Source organism: Apis florea, unplaced genomic scaffold, assembly GCF_048593485.1.
Source record: "Apis florea isolate Af1SG1 unplaced genomic scaffold, ASM4859348v1 contig_2492_pilon, whole genome shotgun sequence".
Classification (NCBI taxonomy): Eukaryota; Metazoa; Arthropoda; class Insecta; order Hymenoptera; family Apidae; genus Apis; species Apis florea.
Window position 1 is genome coordinate 2,807,060 of NW_028256593.1, and position 18,048 is coordinate 2,825,107.

The window sequence follows — 18,048 nt, forward strand, 5'->3', positions numbered from 1 at the left end:
CGCCTGCGCCACAGGCAACCCGACTGACATCTCGAAACTATCGGCAAAACCCATATTTCGTGGAAATGACACTTGTTGATCTCGCGAAAATTCAATTCCTACGACAATGCGGTCAGCTTCCGATAGTTTTGAAAAGATAACTGTCGTATCGACCGTCAATCGGTTATCCACCATGGGTAAATTATCAATCCATGCAATTCGTCAAAATATAGAAATATAAAAATATCGTTCTGAAACTACCATCAAATTGTGAAAAGAGTAAAGTAGTATTTGATACGATTTCCACGATAATATGAGGGCGGATGGTAGGTGAGTGTAGAAAGTATATTTCGTAAAAAATCCCACAATCTATTATTCATGAAATTATTATGATGGCATTTGAATTTAATAACGAATAATTTCGTATATAAGAAGAATCTTGGAAATCCTAAATTAGATTAGATAGTTTTGAATATTGCATATATGCGCTTAAAAAAATGAATAAAAATAAAAATTGAGAGATAAATTAATCCAAGAGTATAAAAATAAATAAATATATAAAATAATGAAATGAATAAAAAATGAAGAAATCATAATAAATAAATAAAAATAAATAATAAAAATAAATAAATAAATAAAAATAAATGAAAAAGTAATTGAAACAATAAATAAATAATAATTAAAAAAGTGAAACGAATAAACAATGTTGTAATATTGATAGATAAATGTATATTAATTTAAAATGGATATTATAAATATTTAAAAATTATTCCAAGTCTAAAATTTAATTAAAGTATTATAGATTCGATCTATTCGTCAAGCGAGTTCGTTTGCAAATGAATTATCTTCCGCGACCTACGTAGTATTTATAGAAGATCGTTATGAAATTCAACGAACATATTTGTATTGATTCTTTCAAAACTAATTTTTCGAATATAATGATTAGTAATTTAACATTTTTTGAATTTTTATTAATTTATATATATATAACAATTTGTTATTATAATAAATATAACAATTAATATATATTTTTATAAATTAAAATTAAATTTTGTGATATTATTTTACACTTTATAACCATATTAAAATATTCCAACTACGATTAAAAAAAAATAGTTATAATAACCACGAATAAATTTATAATGGTCAGTAAAAATTTAACATTTTTGGATTAGATTTTTATTTTTAACGTCAACAGTTTTTACAATCGAAAAATATAATCATGATAATTATGTTATCTTCATTGTCAAAAATGATTTTCATTTCATATTTATATTATATTTTGAAATTCTATAAAATAGAATAATTTGTCAAAATTTTATAGAATAATATTTTTACAAAACAATAGTTATAATTGTTAAGTATTAATTTGGAATTAATATTATATAAATATATGATCAAAAATTTATTTTTTATATTTTTAAAGTTTATTTATTCTATATTTTCAAGTTATTTTTTATACATTTATTTAAAAAATAATTATTCTTAAAAATTTGCAATTTATCATTTGTAGATAATATACTGGCATGATAACAATTAATTTTCCATCCGTCGATAATAATAATAAAATATATTTTAAATGTGAAATTTGTATACGATTTTAAAATATGCATAAAATCGAATACGCTTAATAGTACATGGTTAAATCATAATTAATTTGATTTTCTCTCACTTGATAAGTATATTCAGTAGATAAAGTCTAACATTATTGACTATCATATCGATAATTGCATAAGTAGTTATCTACAAATATATATAAATATATAAATATATTTCAAACAAATATTTTAAAATATTAAATATTTAAATATGAATTTCCAAGTGTGTAATTTTATTAATATTTCATTAATTTTATAAGTTAATTAATTTTATTAATTTATTAATGTAATATAATAATTTATATTTTTATTTATATAACTATGAGAGATATATTTCTTAATTTAAGTTTTATACCTTGAAAATTAATGATTTTTTATTATTTTCTTCTATAATATCTCTGGTAAATTTAACATGTAAATTTAGAAAAAAATTCAATAAATAAAATACATATTTTTTTATCTTCACATTTTCATTTATATAAATAGAAAATCTATCAAATTAATTGATTACGAATAATTAATTCTTAACTTCAATTAACTTTTTCATTTTTCTCAAATCATTTATAAAAAAAAAGAAAAGAAATTGTATTAAAAATTCTTGTTTTATACATTCATAAATTGAATTAGAAATTCGCTAAAGAATATAAAGAAGGAAAGAAGAATATTGCGTTTTTTCTAGAACAAAGAAACTTCTTTATAAGAAGTTATGTTGTGTTGATGTTTGTTTGATAAAACAACGTTGGAAAAAGAGAAGCGCGCCAGAAAGAAAATTAAATTGTACAAGGACCATTACTGGACGCACAATACGACTGAATACACAAGGAATACGTGAGGCTAAAGGCAGGAGAAATTGTGTCAATTTTATTTCACTTTTATCTAATATTTAATTTAATTTTTATAATTAAAATAATAATCAAAAATAACTCTCGAGAATTTTATTTTCAATTATACTCATAGAAAACATCTTCTAGAAAATTATAATATGACATCATTGTAAAAAAAAAATTTTTTTTTTGAGAAATAATTCGTAGAAATATTTTATATTTTCAATATAACTCTTTTCTCTCAAGTTACTTGAACATTATAAAATCTTAATCTAAGAAAAGGTTATGGAACACTTATATTTATAAAGATTATATCATATCATGAAAATCACTATACAATCATCCAGAATCTCGAACAATAGTATTTAATTTAATCACGACATGACGATTTTCATCAAGACTCGTTTCATACATACCATTGCCTCATTTCCTATTGCTTCTCGATATTCGAGAAAAGCATCACGCAAGTTAAACCCAAAAGTGGATCATTTATAGGCAACCATACGAATATCCTAGAAAAGGACATATAACGACATCTGGTATTCCTCTTAACGACGTTCTATGGAACGAAAATGTAGATCTAAGCTAAGATCCTTGATAAAGAGATTGTAGAGATGCACGACAAGAAATTCGAGATGTAACGACGCCCATGTTAAATGAACTTAAATTGTATTCTGAACGGGGGGGGGGGGGGGAGAGAGGGGAGAATATGCAGAAAGCAATGTTCTGAACAGTGTCACGAGGAAATTGTGTGGTTTTAGGATGTGACTTCTGCTGAATTCCAGTCTAGTAATCATTTGGGTCGATTTTAAAATAAGATGTAAGTCAATTATTTGAAGATTGTCAATTATTGTAAGTGATAATTTCAGCAAAATAGGAATTTATTGTTACTTATAAAAGGTTATATATTTTTCAACAAGATTGAATAAAGTAGTTCTCAATAAGAAAGTAAAAAATGTTATAGTTTAATGAGAAAATTAGTTTATTTTTATATATTTTCAAATATAATTTATTACAAATTGATAATCCCTAGCATGTTTATCGTATATATATATATCGTACATATATACGTTCTTAATTTTTTTTCTTTACAAATCATTTTCATCCCAAAATCAAAATAAAGGATCAAAGTTTTTTGAATATAAGAAGAAAGAGGAAATAGGAATAGGATGAAAAAAAAGAAAAATATTGGATAAAGATATAATGTTAGTAAAGAAAAGGGGATTAAATTCCGCGATTGAAGATATGAGTGGAAATGCAGGTAATTTAAAATATTTCGTTACATGTGTACGAAAAAAATTACGTTTTTAATGCCGCTTAATATTGGGTGCTTTCAATTCGAATTGGAAATTGCTGGATGAAGTCTACTCGCCGGTGGACCATGCAACGGCACATCAAGAATCCCAGTTATCTCTCCAACCTAACCTAAAACGATAAGAGGAACGTTTATGTAAATTTGTTAATAAAATTATCTTGGAAAAAAAGGAATGAGGATTGTTTGATCTTTCTTCTCGTATTTGTTCTTTTCTTTTCTTTTTTCGTTCCTCGGTCACAAGGGGAAATTCATATTTTACATTATTTTGCACTTATTTTTCATCTTCAGATTCATTTATTATTTTTTAAATGTAAAGAATTTAATCCTTTCTTATAAATCAATTCATAGACGCTATTTAATTATATCAATTGAAGATTATTATTATTTTTTTAAAAGATGATGTTATAAATCAAAAACAAAATTATTTTTTTATTATACATATATTTAAAATACATTTATGAATATCGATTCAAGTGGATAATAATGTTGAAAAATATTTTAAATTTTCCCCAAAAAATATATATATTAATCACATTCAAACTTCAGAAATTATATTTATAAGTTAAATGAAATCTACGCATATATATCTATATATGTATATCGATATTCATAAAATTAACATCACCATTAAAAAGAATCCATAAAAGATATTCCAGATTTCATATTCTTTTGTTTCTCTCACCTTTGTAATTTTACAATTTTCTTTAAAAAGAGAAAAATAAAGATTCAATCTTTCTCTCTCTCTTCAAATATTCAATTTTTCATCGCGAACAAATACGAGTGGCGAATGAAGAAAAATTGTTTTTCGAAGAACAATATCCGGCACGGTTAATCTTTTTTACGTCGTGAGAAAGTTTCTATTTCTTACGTTGCCCGCGTTCCCAATGGATAGCCTCGTTGATTCTATTTCGTACAATCGATTTTCATTCAGCTGCAGTTGTTCAGGGGCCTCGGTAATTAATTCGCTGAATCTGGCGGCCACTTGCTTCCATTTTACCAGATCAGCCGGCTGAAATGGCAAAGTGAGATCGATCAGTCGTGTCGAAATCTTCATTCATGTGTTTAGCGATTCCTCTTTACCCGTTTCGAACCTCTGGATTCGAAAGCTGAATCGACGAAACACTTAAAAAAAAAAAAAAAAGTTTTTATAATAATACAGGCTAAAATGTGAAAATGTGAAAGATGAATCCAATTTTTACATGCAAATAGTTATGAAAGATTGATTGAATTGATTTTGTGATTATCATAAGAATCGATGTATTCAAATTATTGAATTTATTAAACATGGAGATTATTTTACATATGAGGAATAAACATAGAAGCATCCTTTGCCTCTGTGAAGAAAGTTGTACAGTTAAAAAAAAAAAGAAAATAAATAAAGATGACAGAATAAAATATGAAGCTATAGAAGTCATATGAAGCTTTTCGTTTCCAAGAAGAGTAGCTTCGAATCGAGTATATAGGTGCATATGATAACTTTTTCTACGTGAATAAAGAGGTCGAATGGCTCAAAAAACTTTGCACATTTTCAAAGTTCTAAAGTAATTGGTATGCTAATGCTCATTCAGCTCTCCTATCACCTCGCCTTTTTCACTACATCCCCAGTTCCAAGAACGAAGTTTCCTTCCTTTTTAATACAATACAATAGCATCAGGTTGCTTGTTATTCCTACATCCTCTTACTCTACATTATAAGTAACAAACTGGCGGCACGTGAGCCGAGTATCAAAGCTTCTAATAACAAGCAAGTTCTTCACGATCAAACGAAACTGAACGTTAGAAATTTAATATACAACTTTCTATCAGTTTCGTCAATGGCATAATACAAATTAATTTTTCAATCAAATTTCAATATATCTTATTTCGTTAAAACAATTGTACTTTTATATAAAGCGGTTAAATTGCCACGAAAAAATTTTCAAAAATGAATTATCTATTTAAATTCTCGTTGATTGGTTAATAGAAACCAACATCCAGATTTCCTTTCAATCAACAAAGCGTTTGTGATATTGGTTATCGATATATTCCTTATAGTAAGCACTGTATATAAGGCCTTTGATCCCAGATGTATTTGACGTCGCTACAGCTATTGGCTTCTTTGTGAATTACTGTGGCACGTGCTGGCAAAATTCTTCTGGGTTCTGTTTCACGTTGTGTGCGCATCTTCTCTTATGTCACAATTCGTAAAACGATCGTTGTAGACGAGAATGAACAAGTTAAGAATATTTGAAAGAATTGCTCTTGAAACGGTTTCTTTGTAAATTAAGATAAGTAATTCTCACTGTTAATGTAGAGTCTTTTTGCAAAAAAAATAACTCTTAAGAATCATACTTTTAAATGTGTTCACATCTTTACAGGAATTCGTTTGTGGATAATGTTTGCTTGGCTAAGATGGTCGAAGTCAGAGTCAGTACATCTGAATTGTTAATTCTCAACGCTGTATTTATATCAGAACGAATATGATAGTTTTCTAACTTACAAATAGTTTGCTCTAATGTAGGCACATTAAAGTTTAGTCATGATATAATGGAAGTTGAGATGGAAGTTGTATTATATATAACGTTATATTATATATGTCTATCACGTCTATCATGGCATAATAATAGAATTCTCGATGAAAGTAATGTGACGAGTGAATTAAAATATATTAATGTGTTATACTATCGATCTAGATATTTGAGAAGAAAGAAAAATTAATTCGAAAGCGTCGAATGATTTTGAAAAAAAAAAAAAAAGAAAAGACTTCTACTTACATATTTTAAATTCTAAACTTTGATTTTATAACCTCACTATATATCATTTTCACTGAGAATATAATCATGTTTACCCTCTTATGTTAACGTAGAATCCTGTTTGATCATTAAAATTAAGTTACGTTGAGCTACGTTAGCACAATGTATAGCTGAAAATAAGACTAATAAGAAGTGGCACAAAAGTATTGTCTTTTTGTCGTTGCCTGTAGATATCATATTTTCGTCTATTATAATATAATTTGGACGTTGATATACACTGAATACGATAATATTTTAACCATGAATCCAAATTTATATTATTTCGACGATCCTTAGAGGCAGAGACGAACGAGAATTTGATCTCTAGTGTGGCAATTTTATTTCATATTCGGTTCGGGTCTGGGATAGTTTACCGTTAAAGTGAAGAAGACTGGAAGCAGTGCAATCGGAAGCGGTGAACCACGAAGCTCTGATCTCTCGGATGGAGGACCAGAAAGGGTCAAGTGTCTCAGTAAATCAAGAAGACCAGCCAATAGCTCTCCATGACGACCACCAACATCCTGTCGTATCAATCCTAGGGCGTCTCTGGCGATCATGTGGGCGGTCACTCCAGGATTATCAGCTGGTTATCACGTAAAAATGTTTATTAAGTTTTATCGATTTTCTTTTTATCTCGAATTTAAAAAAATCGAGATAGATATATTGGTTTAGGTATAATTTAATTATTAATTGTTAATATACAATTATTATATTTGAGAAGATTCTGAATATAGTAACTTTTTCGACTATAATACTTCAACGTATAATTTTTTTTTTTTTTTTTTACTTTATAAAAAATAATTCGATATTTCTTTTGTATAAAGTTATAATTGAGATATTATTCATTTTATTAATTAGCATATTGCTTTCCTCCTTTTTCACACGTATTTTTATCTCAATTTAATAGAAAACATCGTATAATTATTTTATATAACGAGCTAATTGACAGTTTTTTAACAGAGAGAAAAACTTCTGCTCTATAATTAAAAAAATAAAATATACCTTCCAAGTTGTGAAAATTTTAATAAATTGCTGAAAAAGGATCGTTTGTCGATCTTTATCGTTTATCTCCCCAATAATAAGCGTCGATTTTAATTAGAGCCGCGTATTTTTTTTTCTGAGCGTAGGATATCGTGTCGAAATCTGTCAAGTTCGTTATTCGAAACGTGTCAAGAGGGGGGAGGAATACGAGTGCACACTGTTTGCAATTTTGAGGTTAGGTAACACGCGGAGAATTATTACTTAAGCGAACTCGTTAATTTTATCGACGATGCTATCCTTTCGCCAAATTGCACACGGATACGCTACGTGTGCGAAAATTTATTATATTGTTCATAATGCAAACGATTCTCGAATTGTTCTAGTCGCACGGTCGAATTGGCCTATATTAATACAACGGAAGTGAAGAGAAACGAGAAAATTTAGTTTATTAAATCTATGTGATACGATATATGATTTAATATCGTAAAAGAATACATATTCATTCGTATGTATCTGTAACAGTGGTTCTCAATCTACGAAATTAGTAAAATTGCGTCAAAATTTTTAATAGGTTATACGAATACGAATTTAGAAGAAAAATTCTATTTGCTTGATAAATTAATTTATTCGCACGAGGATTAGATTAAGAGAAAAGATAGAGCAGTGCCTCTCAATCTATGTATTAAATAGCATTGAATTTTTAAGAAGTTTCAAGAGATTTAAAGAAAAAAATTCCATTTGTAAACCACGTTTATGCAAATATTTTCTTATAAAACTTTAAACGAGAATAATGGGTTGAGAATTATTTTAGAAATTTTTTAAGGAGGGAAAATAAAGAGAATTCTTGGTTACCCAGAAGAAGCTGCTGGACGTGCTGGGGCATGACGGGTTTCTTTAAATGACATAAGAAAAGTTGTAACGCTGCTGCGCATTCCAAAGCCGCGTCATTGTTCCCTAAATGAGGTTTCTCTCCTTTCTTTAAAGAATTTAAGATCCTTCTTCTGAGATCACGACGGCCTGCACGTCGGAATAAACCTTCCTCTCTGGCATCTTGAAACCACGAAAAGTTTTTCGGATTTTTTAATTAAAATTACTTACAATTATTTTTTTCAAGAATTTTTTTAATTTAATCGAAACGGAGGAAAGAAAGCGAAAGAAAGAAATTTATTTAACGGTGTCAATTTGTAAATGTACGAATGAAAAAAATATATTGCGATATACTCGTATTTCTTACGTTCTTTCAGAAAGTTGATGATCTGCTTCACCGTCTGCAACGATTTTTTCGATATTATGTCATCGTCTGTATCCTGTCTGCGAAGAAATATTCGGTGGATGAGCTTTCGTAGCGCCATCTACGATGGTGAACGATACTTAAAGAAAGTAACTGGATATAAAATCGTTAAAGGTATAATCGAAAAGGAATTCTCGAAAGATTTATACGTATATATAAATAATGAATTTTAGTTTAGCTTTGCTTATATAGAATATTAATCGAAATTTTGAAAGAAAATAAAGCAATAATTCCGGCCAAATTAAAAATTGCGCTCTTTTATTTAATCTTTATAATGTATTAAGGTTATTGCTAATAACCTCCCTTTATAATTTCACGTCTTAAACTGCTTATAGTGTTAATTAAACATCATGTCGAGAGCAAAAATACGAAAATATTGTACCTAATTTATATTCATTTTCCCTTAGCTCGAACTTAATTAAACCTAGAATTAAAATTGAACTTTTTAATAAGTCCTGCTTATTATTATATTGTACAAACTTGTATCAGTATTGTTTCTTAATCTCGAGATTTAATACTTGTAAGTAAAAAATCGAAGAATTACTAAAATAAAATTATCGTTAAAAATATCAAACAAGTTAAACGAGATTATTTGTATTCAATATTTAATTAAATTCTTGTTAAAATTTATAAGTATCGTCATATCCTTCGAGGAAACGACTTTGCACGAGAAAGAATATAAGTAAGAAGAAAAAGCTTGTGGATTATAAACGTAATTAACTTTTAATAAAAAAAAAAGGCAATTAAAATAATCGTAGGGAAAACACGAAGTAAATTGAATACAAATTTTTAAATATATTTTTATCACAATGAAAACACGTTAATTCCACGATAACTTTATTTAACAATAATAATAATCATGTTTTATTATTATATTTAGTCTGATGACACGTTTATTATTTAAATTCCGGTCTTGTGCAATGTTTAATTTCGAACGAACTCAAAAAAAAAAAAAAAAAAAAAATCGAAATCCTTCGCTTTCTGTTCACGTTAAAAAAAAAAATTAATAGTTGTTTAATTCAAAACAATTTATCCTAACGTTATTTCGCCTTCTTATTTTTCTTCTCCTCTCTAATTGTCTCTTATCGTTCTTATTTCACCGCAATCTTTATTTCTCTTCAGCTTCTTCGATATTTATATTATTGCACCGATAACCATGGGAAACCGGATCAAGGTTAACCTAACCTCAATCAATGAATCATCGGAACGATCTTTGTTTCCGGCCACGTAAAGGAAATACGAGATTTTTACGCAACAAGGAGGAAGTATCCTCGTTGATTCTGTAGCTTATAAAAGCGTGTGGGATCGATCCGGTTTTTAATCATAATCAGATAAGTATGTTCGATCCATCCTTTCGAAGATTCTTTCTACTCTGCTCGCTCGTGACCGCGATCACAGGATCGCCACAGTCGTGGAGGTGGGAAGGGCAGCACACCAGAGATCACAGGCATGCTTCCTGTCCCTCGTGTCGTCGAGAACGGCCAGACACCCTTGTTTCGTGGTAAGAGACTCGATTTAATCGCAGCTTAATCCTTTTTACAAAACATTCGATCATTTTCTCGCTACACAGATTTCCCACAGATATTTATAGAGGATAAATTGAACCCGAAACTTTGTTAGTAAACCAGGTTAACGAAATTCTCTTCCAAAATTTCTCTTCCAATATGAATATCCCGCTATATATACACTGGTTCATAACTCTGCTCCAATAGTTTTCGAAAAGTAAAAATTAATTTCTCTCTATCGAAGGGACGAGCCAACTAGAAGAGAATACCGTGGACTGGAGCCAGAAACCAGTCCTTGGCAGACAGGTCAGCCGTACCGCCTATCCTCCTATCCTGCCAATCCATACGAGGGAGGCGTTAGAGGCAGATGGAGCTCACCTTTCGCACGATCAGCAGCCACCCGCAAACGCGAGAATCCCTTCACCATCGGGACGGATCTCGATTTTGACCTGGCTCCTCCGCAAACCGCCTCTATCCGCGGTATGAACAGCTACACGGACACCTCGAACTGGTATCGAGCCTTGCCCGGATCCTCGGAGCCCAGATTCTCCAGAAGCCAAGCAGGCAGGCCTAATTTCTACGTGGACGTGGTCAGAGGCCAATCCAACAGACTGTATCCGGACTACGGCTCGTTCAACGACGAACCAAATTATCAGAGCTCTTCGAACAACTTCAAAGAGAGACCTTACGAAGGGAGAATGATGCACAGGGATGACAAATATTTCGACGACACGTTCATCCAGAGTAATCCTATGAGCGAGATCCCTGGCCAATATAATAATATAAGAGGATGGAACAGTGGAGTCTCGTATGGCAGAGATCAAGTGAAGGGGAGAAGTCAAGGATTGGAACGGTATATCGTTCAATCTGGAAGGAATCAGTATGGAAATTCTAGGATGACCCACTCCTCCTCGCCAAGAGTTAAATACAATTCGCATAACCTGCCAACGGATCTCAATGCGCTGAGAATGGTGCACAGTGTTGGAAGAGGTGGTATGGAGGTTGTTAATAGTAGCAGGTAGGAACGAGATAGGTTATATTACGTTCTCTTCCAATGCAATGAGGACATTTAATATTTTAGAGATATATTTTGTGATTCGTCTGATTCTACAGATTGTATCTTAATTCTTAGATCAAAAAAGGGAATACATACAGAAGTTCGACGAGGTCTGTCTCGCTCTCATTCACTTTGTCTTCTAATATAAATTGTTTATAAGTTAACTAAATAAGTCTCAATCTATATGTTCAATCTGATCTCTTTGATCTTTGCTTTTACTCAATGTAGAATTAAACTATACTTTATTTTTCCTTCCTTAAATGGAGAACGTCACATTCTCTAAAAGTGGCTCACGCGTTAAAAATCTTCTTATTATTTAATCTTTCAAGTTTGCCAAATAATGACTCGATTGAAATTTATCAAAATAAAAAGTTAACTGTTCCAGAATGTGTTTCTAGTTTCTGAACTCTATCTATATAAAAAATTGATTTACTATTTTTCACAGCAGATGGCAGAAGCAGTCAGAGAAGCAGAAAGAACAGGATGCAAGGAATTACGAGATCGATGAAAATGACGATCAAATGGGAAGAGGGACGGATGACGATTATCAAAATGATAAAGAATTCGAGTCTCGCGAGGTGATGCAACAAAAAGAGATTAACAGGGACGGAGATGTTTCGAGAAGGGGTGGTAATTCTGGGGACAAATCTGTGTTCTCGAGGAACGGGTCCCAGGGTGAAACTTCCTCGCAGACTGGATTGGAACTGGAGAAGATCACCGATTCTGCTCGTGCGTCTGAAGAGACCACAACAGGATTATGATTGTTCTTTGATGGGTTTAGAACTGACGATTCTAGAGCGATCTAGGGAATTAGATCGTCGAGAGATTGGTAGATGTGTTAAATGCATAAGCACTTGCCATAAACTATGAATTCTGAACGAACTTGTCTAATAATCTGTGAATGTTTTATAAATTGTTTTAAGAAATAAATTTTCCTAGAAAAAACTAACTAACATTGTTTCGTTCTTTTTTTCTTTTTTAATCCGAGAGATATAAAAAGATCGGATGGAAATCAATATGATGGAAAAAATAAAACTGTGTTTTGTAAAAATAATAAAATTTTTTTATACCTTTTTTTTTTATATAAAATTTCATCGAAAATGACCCGTGAAAATGATTTTATGTATGTGTATTTATACATATATATCAAGCAATGTGTTTATCGATGCGATATTTAAATATTTCGAAATCACGAAAATGCGTGATCGTTGATACGATCGAATTAAAGTAGAGATGATAAAATGAAATTTATTCAATGATATATAACACACAGATATTTATTTAATTATATTATAATATTAATATGAAATTATGAATTCTCCAGATATACATATATAACATTATCTTTCAAATTAGATTAACATGTATAATTACATTCAATGCGTTATAGCAATTGCATCGAAATAGTAATGTTGCACAAAATGGGGTGTACGTGATGGAAATTAATCTCAAGATATATTCAAAGATAAATTTCAAAAGCAAGAAAATAATAATGATTGCAAAAATAAAAAAAAGAAAATATACATATATATATATATATATATATATATATATATATATATATGTAGTGGGAATAAAAATGAGGACGTGAAAAATGAGTGTAAAATTTTTTTACACTCGATGATTCGTATGATCCGATTACAAGTTGGAGGTAATAACTTCTAGTGAAATTATTCTACAGAGGTGTGCTCTGATCAAAGAAGAGAAAGAGGGAATTGCGACGATTCTTGGGGGGGGAAAAGAAATAACGAAAGCATTGTGTCGAGATTAAAAGCGCTCTTTAAACGCGAAAAAGAAAAATTTCGATCACGGGAGAAAAGAAAAAGAATCGTGAGAAGAATTATAAAGCAGCCCAATCTTTGCTACCTTCCAGACTTCTTTCAACTTCTAAAGTTGAAAGGAAATGGCCGGGGCATGAGTTTCGTTTTACGTTAAGGAAACTGTGCGCTGTGAAAGTAAACTGATAAAATTAATTATATATATATATGTATACGCATTGATATAAAATGAATTTCTCCTGCATTTTGAAAAATCTCGGATGTAAAAAAAATGATTATATAATTTTTATAAAAACTACATCGTTGAAAATAATTGTAATTTGATAAAAATTCTGAAACTAGAAGAATAATGAAAGATGGAGAAAAACATCACGGTAATTTGTGAATTACAAACGCAAATGCGTGCTGTTGGTAACGTATCCCAATACGATTTGGTAATCGCGAAACGAATATCAGCGGAATAATATTATTGTTCAATGTTTACGCAAGGAGCGTTGTTCAAATATTTTGGAAAAAATTATGCAATAATATCAATAATAACGAAATTAAATTTCTTGCCACATAATTAATACGTTTGTTACTTGTTCTTGCATAAAATTGTAATAAAATTAAAAAATTATAATTGGAATAATTAAAAACATTCGATTAAAATTCATTCTTCTCGTTCAATTCTCCAATAATCAGATTTAAAGTGAAAATGTCAATATTTTAAAATTGAAAACATCATAAATACAGAACCTTGGAGATATTTTTCAAAAATATACTTCTTCTTAAAATTCATGATTCAATTCTCCAGTAATCAGATTTAAAACATAATCAATATCATATTTCAAAGCTGAAAAATGTAGAATCGTATGATTAAAAATATTATTTACTTGATTAATGAACACAACGTAGATTCAATTCTGCAGTAATCAGATTTAAAATATAATCAATATCATATTTCAAAAAATGTAGAATCGTATGATTAGAAATATTATTCAATCTTGATCAATGAACAAAACTTGGAAATACATTTTTAAGAAAAAAAAAAGAAAAATCCTCCAAGAGGATATTCATATGAATTTAACCCACGTCGAGGAATTATTCATCATCGCACGTGAAAAGTGTCCATTTAATTCCATCGAATCGCACGATTATCGACAACTCGCAACAAGCACAGGAATCGTCCATATTGTATCATCGCACAATAATGCACCTATCGTTTCACGCACCGCGCGTGAATCAACGGCCACTGTCAACAAGTGTCTCAACACCCTCGGAATTCCGCATAATCAGCTCCGTTGCGTATGCATTGCGTATTTCGAAATCGAGCCAGCGCCTCATAGTCTCGCGGTTTCCTTTAAAAACCGGCCGATCGCCTCGAGTCGTCACAGTTGAACGTCGAGCACCGACAAATCCAACAACAAATCGAAGAAACAAAGCGAGAGATGAGTCTCAACATCAGTTTCGCCCTTCTGCTGCTGGGTCTGGCCCTGTCCCAGGCTGTCCCCACGGCGAAGATAGAAAAGTCGTTGGAGAAGGAGGATCTGAAGATCGAGGAGGCCGCCGGGGAGGATCAGGACAGGTCGAAGAAGTCGATAGTCTGTCTGGACTCGGCAAGCCTGCTTCCTCAGCCGCAAACCTACAGCATCCAGGCGGCCGCCCAACCGCCCGTGCAAACCTTCAACATCCAACCCGTACCGCAACGTGTCCAAACGTTGAACATCCAAGCCGTTCCACAACCCGTCCAGACCCTCAACATCCAGCCTGTCCCCTCGCCAATCCAGACTCTGAGCGTGATCCAGCCGCCGATCCAACCTGCCCAGGCCTCTTTGAAGGTGGTCCAACCGCCCCAGCCACCTTGCCCACCTGCCCAGACCAACGTGAACATCATCCAACCAGCTAAGGAGGAGAAAACCGTGAAACCAATGGTCGAGACCGTGATCCAGAAGGAGAAGATCGTGAAGCCTGAACCCAAGCCCGAAAAGATGATCGTGACCAAGGTTGAGAAGGAGATGGTGCCCGTGATGCCCGTTTACGAGGAGCACATGGTCGTTGTCCCCCAGAAGCCTGTCATGATGGTGGCCGAGCCTGAACCGGTGGCCACCTTCGTCAAGGTGCCGCACTGCCATCACTGCCAACAGTCCGTCATGCAGTGCAGCTGCAAGCAACAAGGCGTGCCCAGCCTGGGCTCAGCGGTAATGGTGGAGCCGTCCGCCGTGCGCGTGATGGGCATGAAGGAACGATCCATGGGCCGGCACATGATCACACCTTCGCATCATCATTACCGTGGCCTCGAACGTGTAAGTTGAGGTTATATATAGATATAGCTTGTTGTCCATCTGTTTTTGTTGATCGAGGAGAAAGGATAATTAATCAAAGGATTTTTTTTTGCTCGTTTTATAGCTCTGAAGAAGAATCTGGAGAGAGAGGATGTCAGAGGATGGAGTTAGTTGTAATAAGATGTAATAATCGAAAATATATAAATGTGTGAAAAATATGAATAAAATTCGATGAAAATATATATATAGAGTTTTTCGATTCTTCTCTACGAAAATTACCAACCTGATCCAAATTGATCGGATTATATATCGATATATTGTTGTTAAAAAATCGGAAAATGATTGAATTAATCGATTCGTTACGATAATCAAGCGTCTAATCGATGGAGACGAACTTTAATAATTAATTGCGATCACACGTATGTGGAAATTTAATGACGAGTAATGTCATTAAATTGTTTTCCACTGCATCGATCTAATCCAATTACAAAATTTTGACCAAAATATATCCAGCGTTCTCTGCATCGTTGCACGATTCTTCCCAAACAGGGATCGTCATAATTAAAATTCTCCAGGGTTGACAGCCTTGCGGAGAAAGGATCCATTTACCAAACTGGACGAATTATTTGAAATCACTTACACCTTGAAAAATCGACTATCACCGACGATTTATCACGTTACGTCCAACGAAATGGACCATGCTCCCTTTCAAAGAAACGTGTTAAAGCCCTCCCCAATAAAAGATTCATTTTGCACGAATATTCAAGTTGTCGATATTACACGAGAACGAGAATTGATTACCCTTTATAATTATACATGATGAAATATTGTACAACTAATAGCTAATATTCTAATTTGCGTTATCTGCAGTATTTTTCTAATACGAGTTTGATTGGATAATGGACAATCGATCCCATATTTAGCATTGATATCGAGTTCAATTCGTTTTCGTTATATGCATACGTTATTAAACAACGTTTATCTACTATAAATACTAACAATATACATTTTACATTATATATTATATAAATATACAACTATAAATTTTCATCTTCCTTTTTATATATCGTAAAATTGATTTATCTATTTACATTCAGCTAAACGAGAATTAATTTCAAAGCGTTACGATCACCGATGAGAAATAAACGGGCATAGAGTAAAATTTCTTTCGAAATCTGATTTCGTAAGTACGATGAATAAATAATGAAACGTCAATTCGCACTAACCTCTTCGAATTTTGCATGCCCATAATTCGTTTCATGGGCTGAGAAACGCGCCCAGATTTCTGGAGGACGACTTGTTCACGACATTCAATAATTAACCGTGGAATTTTAAAGGTTCATACCGAAGGTTACGTGATGCCGTGTTTATTATTTTCTGCGAGCGACGCGAACGTATCCGATTAACGCGCCATAGATGGACGCAATCTTTTGTCCTGTTGGCGAGGTTAGATAGACTCCTGTTTTCGAGCGTATGCGTTGTGTATTCTCTTCTCGGTCGGATAAACGCCACGCCGTTTCGTGAACAAACTTTTGAAATTGAAATTATATATTTAGATAGTTTGATATGTTTGGGAAAAGATTGAAATTTTATACAATTTTACTAGACAATTATTTATAATTAATTGTTTTAAGCTGGAATTTAAATCGCGTGATGATGTATAAAAATTATTCAAAATTTGATCAATCAATTTCCGTAATATATTTTATGCGTATCATATGTTGGCTGTGAAATTTTAACAAATTCAATGATCATTTTTAACAAGTCTTAAGATTTAAATCTAACGTTGCTTTAAAGATAAAATATGAATTATTGAAATTTGATTACTTACAATTATTTATATAATATTTTGAAAGTGAAATTGAGATTATATTTAAAGAGACATTGTATGTAAAATTCTAATAAAATTTGGATTTCAATAATTATTTTTAATATCGTTTTGTTTGCGTTATATAAAATATTTATATAAATTATCAAAATTTAATACTTTACTTTTTATTTGATAATAATGAAAATTATTCGGTGTAAAGTAAACTCTTTAAATTAGTTCTCTTCTCATAGAATTCAAAAACTATTTGACGATCCATCGAGTTGTGAGGAAATGATCAATATCCGAAGCGAAACCGCAAGTTTGTATTTAATCATTAACTTAAGGAAATAACGGGAAATTGCGGGAGCACCGATGCACTCAAAATATCTACTGGATGTATATATTGCATGATAATTATATATGAATGAATAATTTATAATGAATTAATTTATTTAATAATTTTGTAATTACATTCAAAATTAATTCAAAATAATTATAATGAAATTATAATAACATGATTTTTGAAATAAAATTTGTGTTGAATTTTATCAATACTTTTCCAAGGAAAAATCTTTTTTTATATGTCACGTATTAAAACGCAAAATTTAAACTTAATATCTTGCTTCTCAATTATTACATTCGTGGAAATTAAATACATAAATCAAATAAATTAATTCTATATATCTACAAAATATATTTACATATTCACGATATGTTTTCATATTCGATCTACTCTTTGATCGAGTATTTTAGTCTTCAAAATAAAAGTTGGTAAACAAAAATTTCGATTCGGATATTTATTTTAATTAATAAGCAATTGAAGTTTGCATTAAACGAAACGATACCGTTTCGCTCTCTATCTTCGTCTCCCTTCAT

At 31.4% G+C, this 18,048-nt stretch overlaps 3 protein-coding genes and 1 long non-coding RNA gene across 7 annotated transcripts in view; 3 read left to right on the plus strand and 1 right to left on the minus strand.

Moving 5' to 3' along the window:
- LOC147657931 (uncharacterized) overlaps window positions 1–9,317 on the plus strand; it is a 43,205-nt gene extending 33,888 nt beyond the window's left edge. Inside the window, exons 2-3 of the long non-coding RNA XR_015291599.1 lie at window positions 6,856–7,080; window positions 8,712–9,317. This is a non-coding gene — a long non-coding RNA (uncharacterized LOC147657931). The remainder of the gene's footprint in view (window positions 1–6,855; window positions 7,081–8,711) is intronic.
- Window positions 3,366–17,283, minus strand: LOC100871773 (uncharacterized). Of its 4 annotated transcripts, none has more exons than XM_086906175.1 (6): window positions 16,589–17,283; window positions 8,702–8,778; window positions 8,320–8,517; window positions 6,861–7,069; window positions 4,585–4,725; window positions 3,366–3,821 (listed from the first exon to the last, which is right to left on the minus strand). In XM_086906175.1, exons 1-6 carry the CDS (start codon window positions 16,621–16,623, stop codon window positions 3,735–3,737), a joined length of 747 nt encoding a protein of 248 aa, XP_086762301.1. In that variant the 5' UTR covers window positions 16,624–17,283; the 3' UTR covers window positions 3,366–3,734. The 4 variants fall into 4 exon arrangements, with proteins under 4 accessions (XP_086762301.1, XP_003694160.1, XP_086762300.1 ...); XM_003694112.4 differs by having other exon boundaries at window positions 3,366–3,826; XM_086906174.1 differs by having other exon boundaries at window positions 8,702–8,819.
- On the plus strand, window positions 9,735–12,269 carry LOC100863409 (uncharacterized). Its single transcript, XM_003694126.4, has 3 exons — window positions 9,735–10,259; window positions 10,508–11,281; window positions 11,769–12,269. Exons 1-3 carry the CDS (start codon window positions 10,096–10,098, stop codon window positions 12,079–12,081), a joined length of 1,251 nt encoding a protein of 416 aa, XP_003694174.3. The 5' UTR covers window positions 9,735–10,095; the 3' UTR covers window positions 12,082–12,269.
- Window positions 14,496–15,604, plus strand: LOC105735602 (uncharacterized). The gene is made up of 2 exons (XM_012487145.3): window positions 14,496–15,383; window positions 15,487–15,604. Exons 1-2 carry the CDS (start codon window positions 14,529–14,531, stop codon window positions 15,490–15,492), a joined length of 861 nt encoding a protein of 286 aa, XP_012342599.1. The 5' UTR covers window positions 14,496–14,528; the 3' UTR covers window positions 15,493–15,604.
- Window positions 17,284–18,048: the final 765 nt, after the last annotated feature.

What these genes read in the sequence shown, in the direction of transcription:
- LOC100871773 (XM_086906174.1), bottom strand. Translation starts at nt 8,819, where the DNA reads ATGGCGCTACGAAAGCTCATCCACCGAATATTTCTTCGCAGACAGGAT. An exon ending in CATCAACTTTCTGAAAGAAC is followed by an intron (nt 8,518 to 8,701) that starts GTAAGAAATACG and finishes CGTGGTTTCAAG; the next exon opens with ATGCCAGAGAGGAAGGTTTA. An exon ending in CCATTGGGAACGCGGGCAAC is followed by an intron (nt 3,822 to 4,584) that starts GTAAGAAATAGA and finishes GTTTTAGGTTAG; the next exon opens with GTTGGAGAGATAACTGGGAT.
- LOC100863409 (XM_003694126.4), top strand. Translation starts at nt 10,096, where the DNA reads ATGTTCGATCCATCCTTTCGAAGATTCTTTCTACTCTGCTCGCTCGTG. An exon ending in CCAGACACCCTTGTTTCGTG is followed by an intron (nt 10,260 to 10,507) that starts GTAAGAGACTCG and finishes TCTCTATCGAAG; the next exon opens with GGACGAGCCAACTAGAAGAG. An exon ending in GAGGTTGTTAATAGTAGCAG is followed by an intron (nt 11,282 to 11,768) that starts GTAGGAACGAGA and finishes TTTTCACAGCAG; the next exon opens with ATGGCAGAAGCAGTCAGAGA.
- LOC105735602 (XM_012487145.3), top strand. Translation starts at nt 14,529, where the DNA reads ATGAGTCTCAACATCAGTTTCGCCCTTCTGCTGCTGGGTCTGGCCCTG.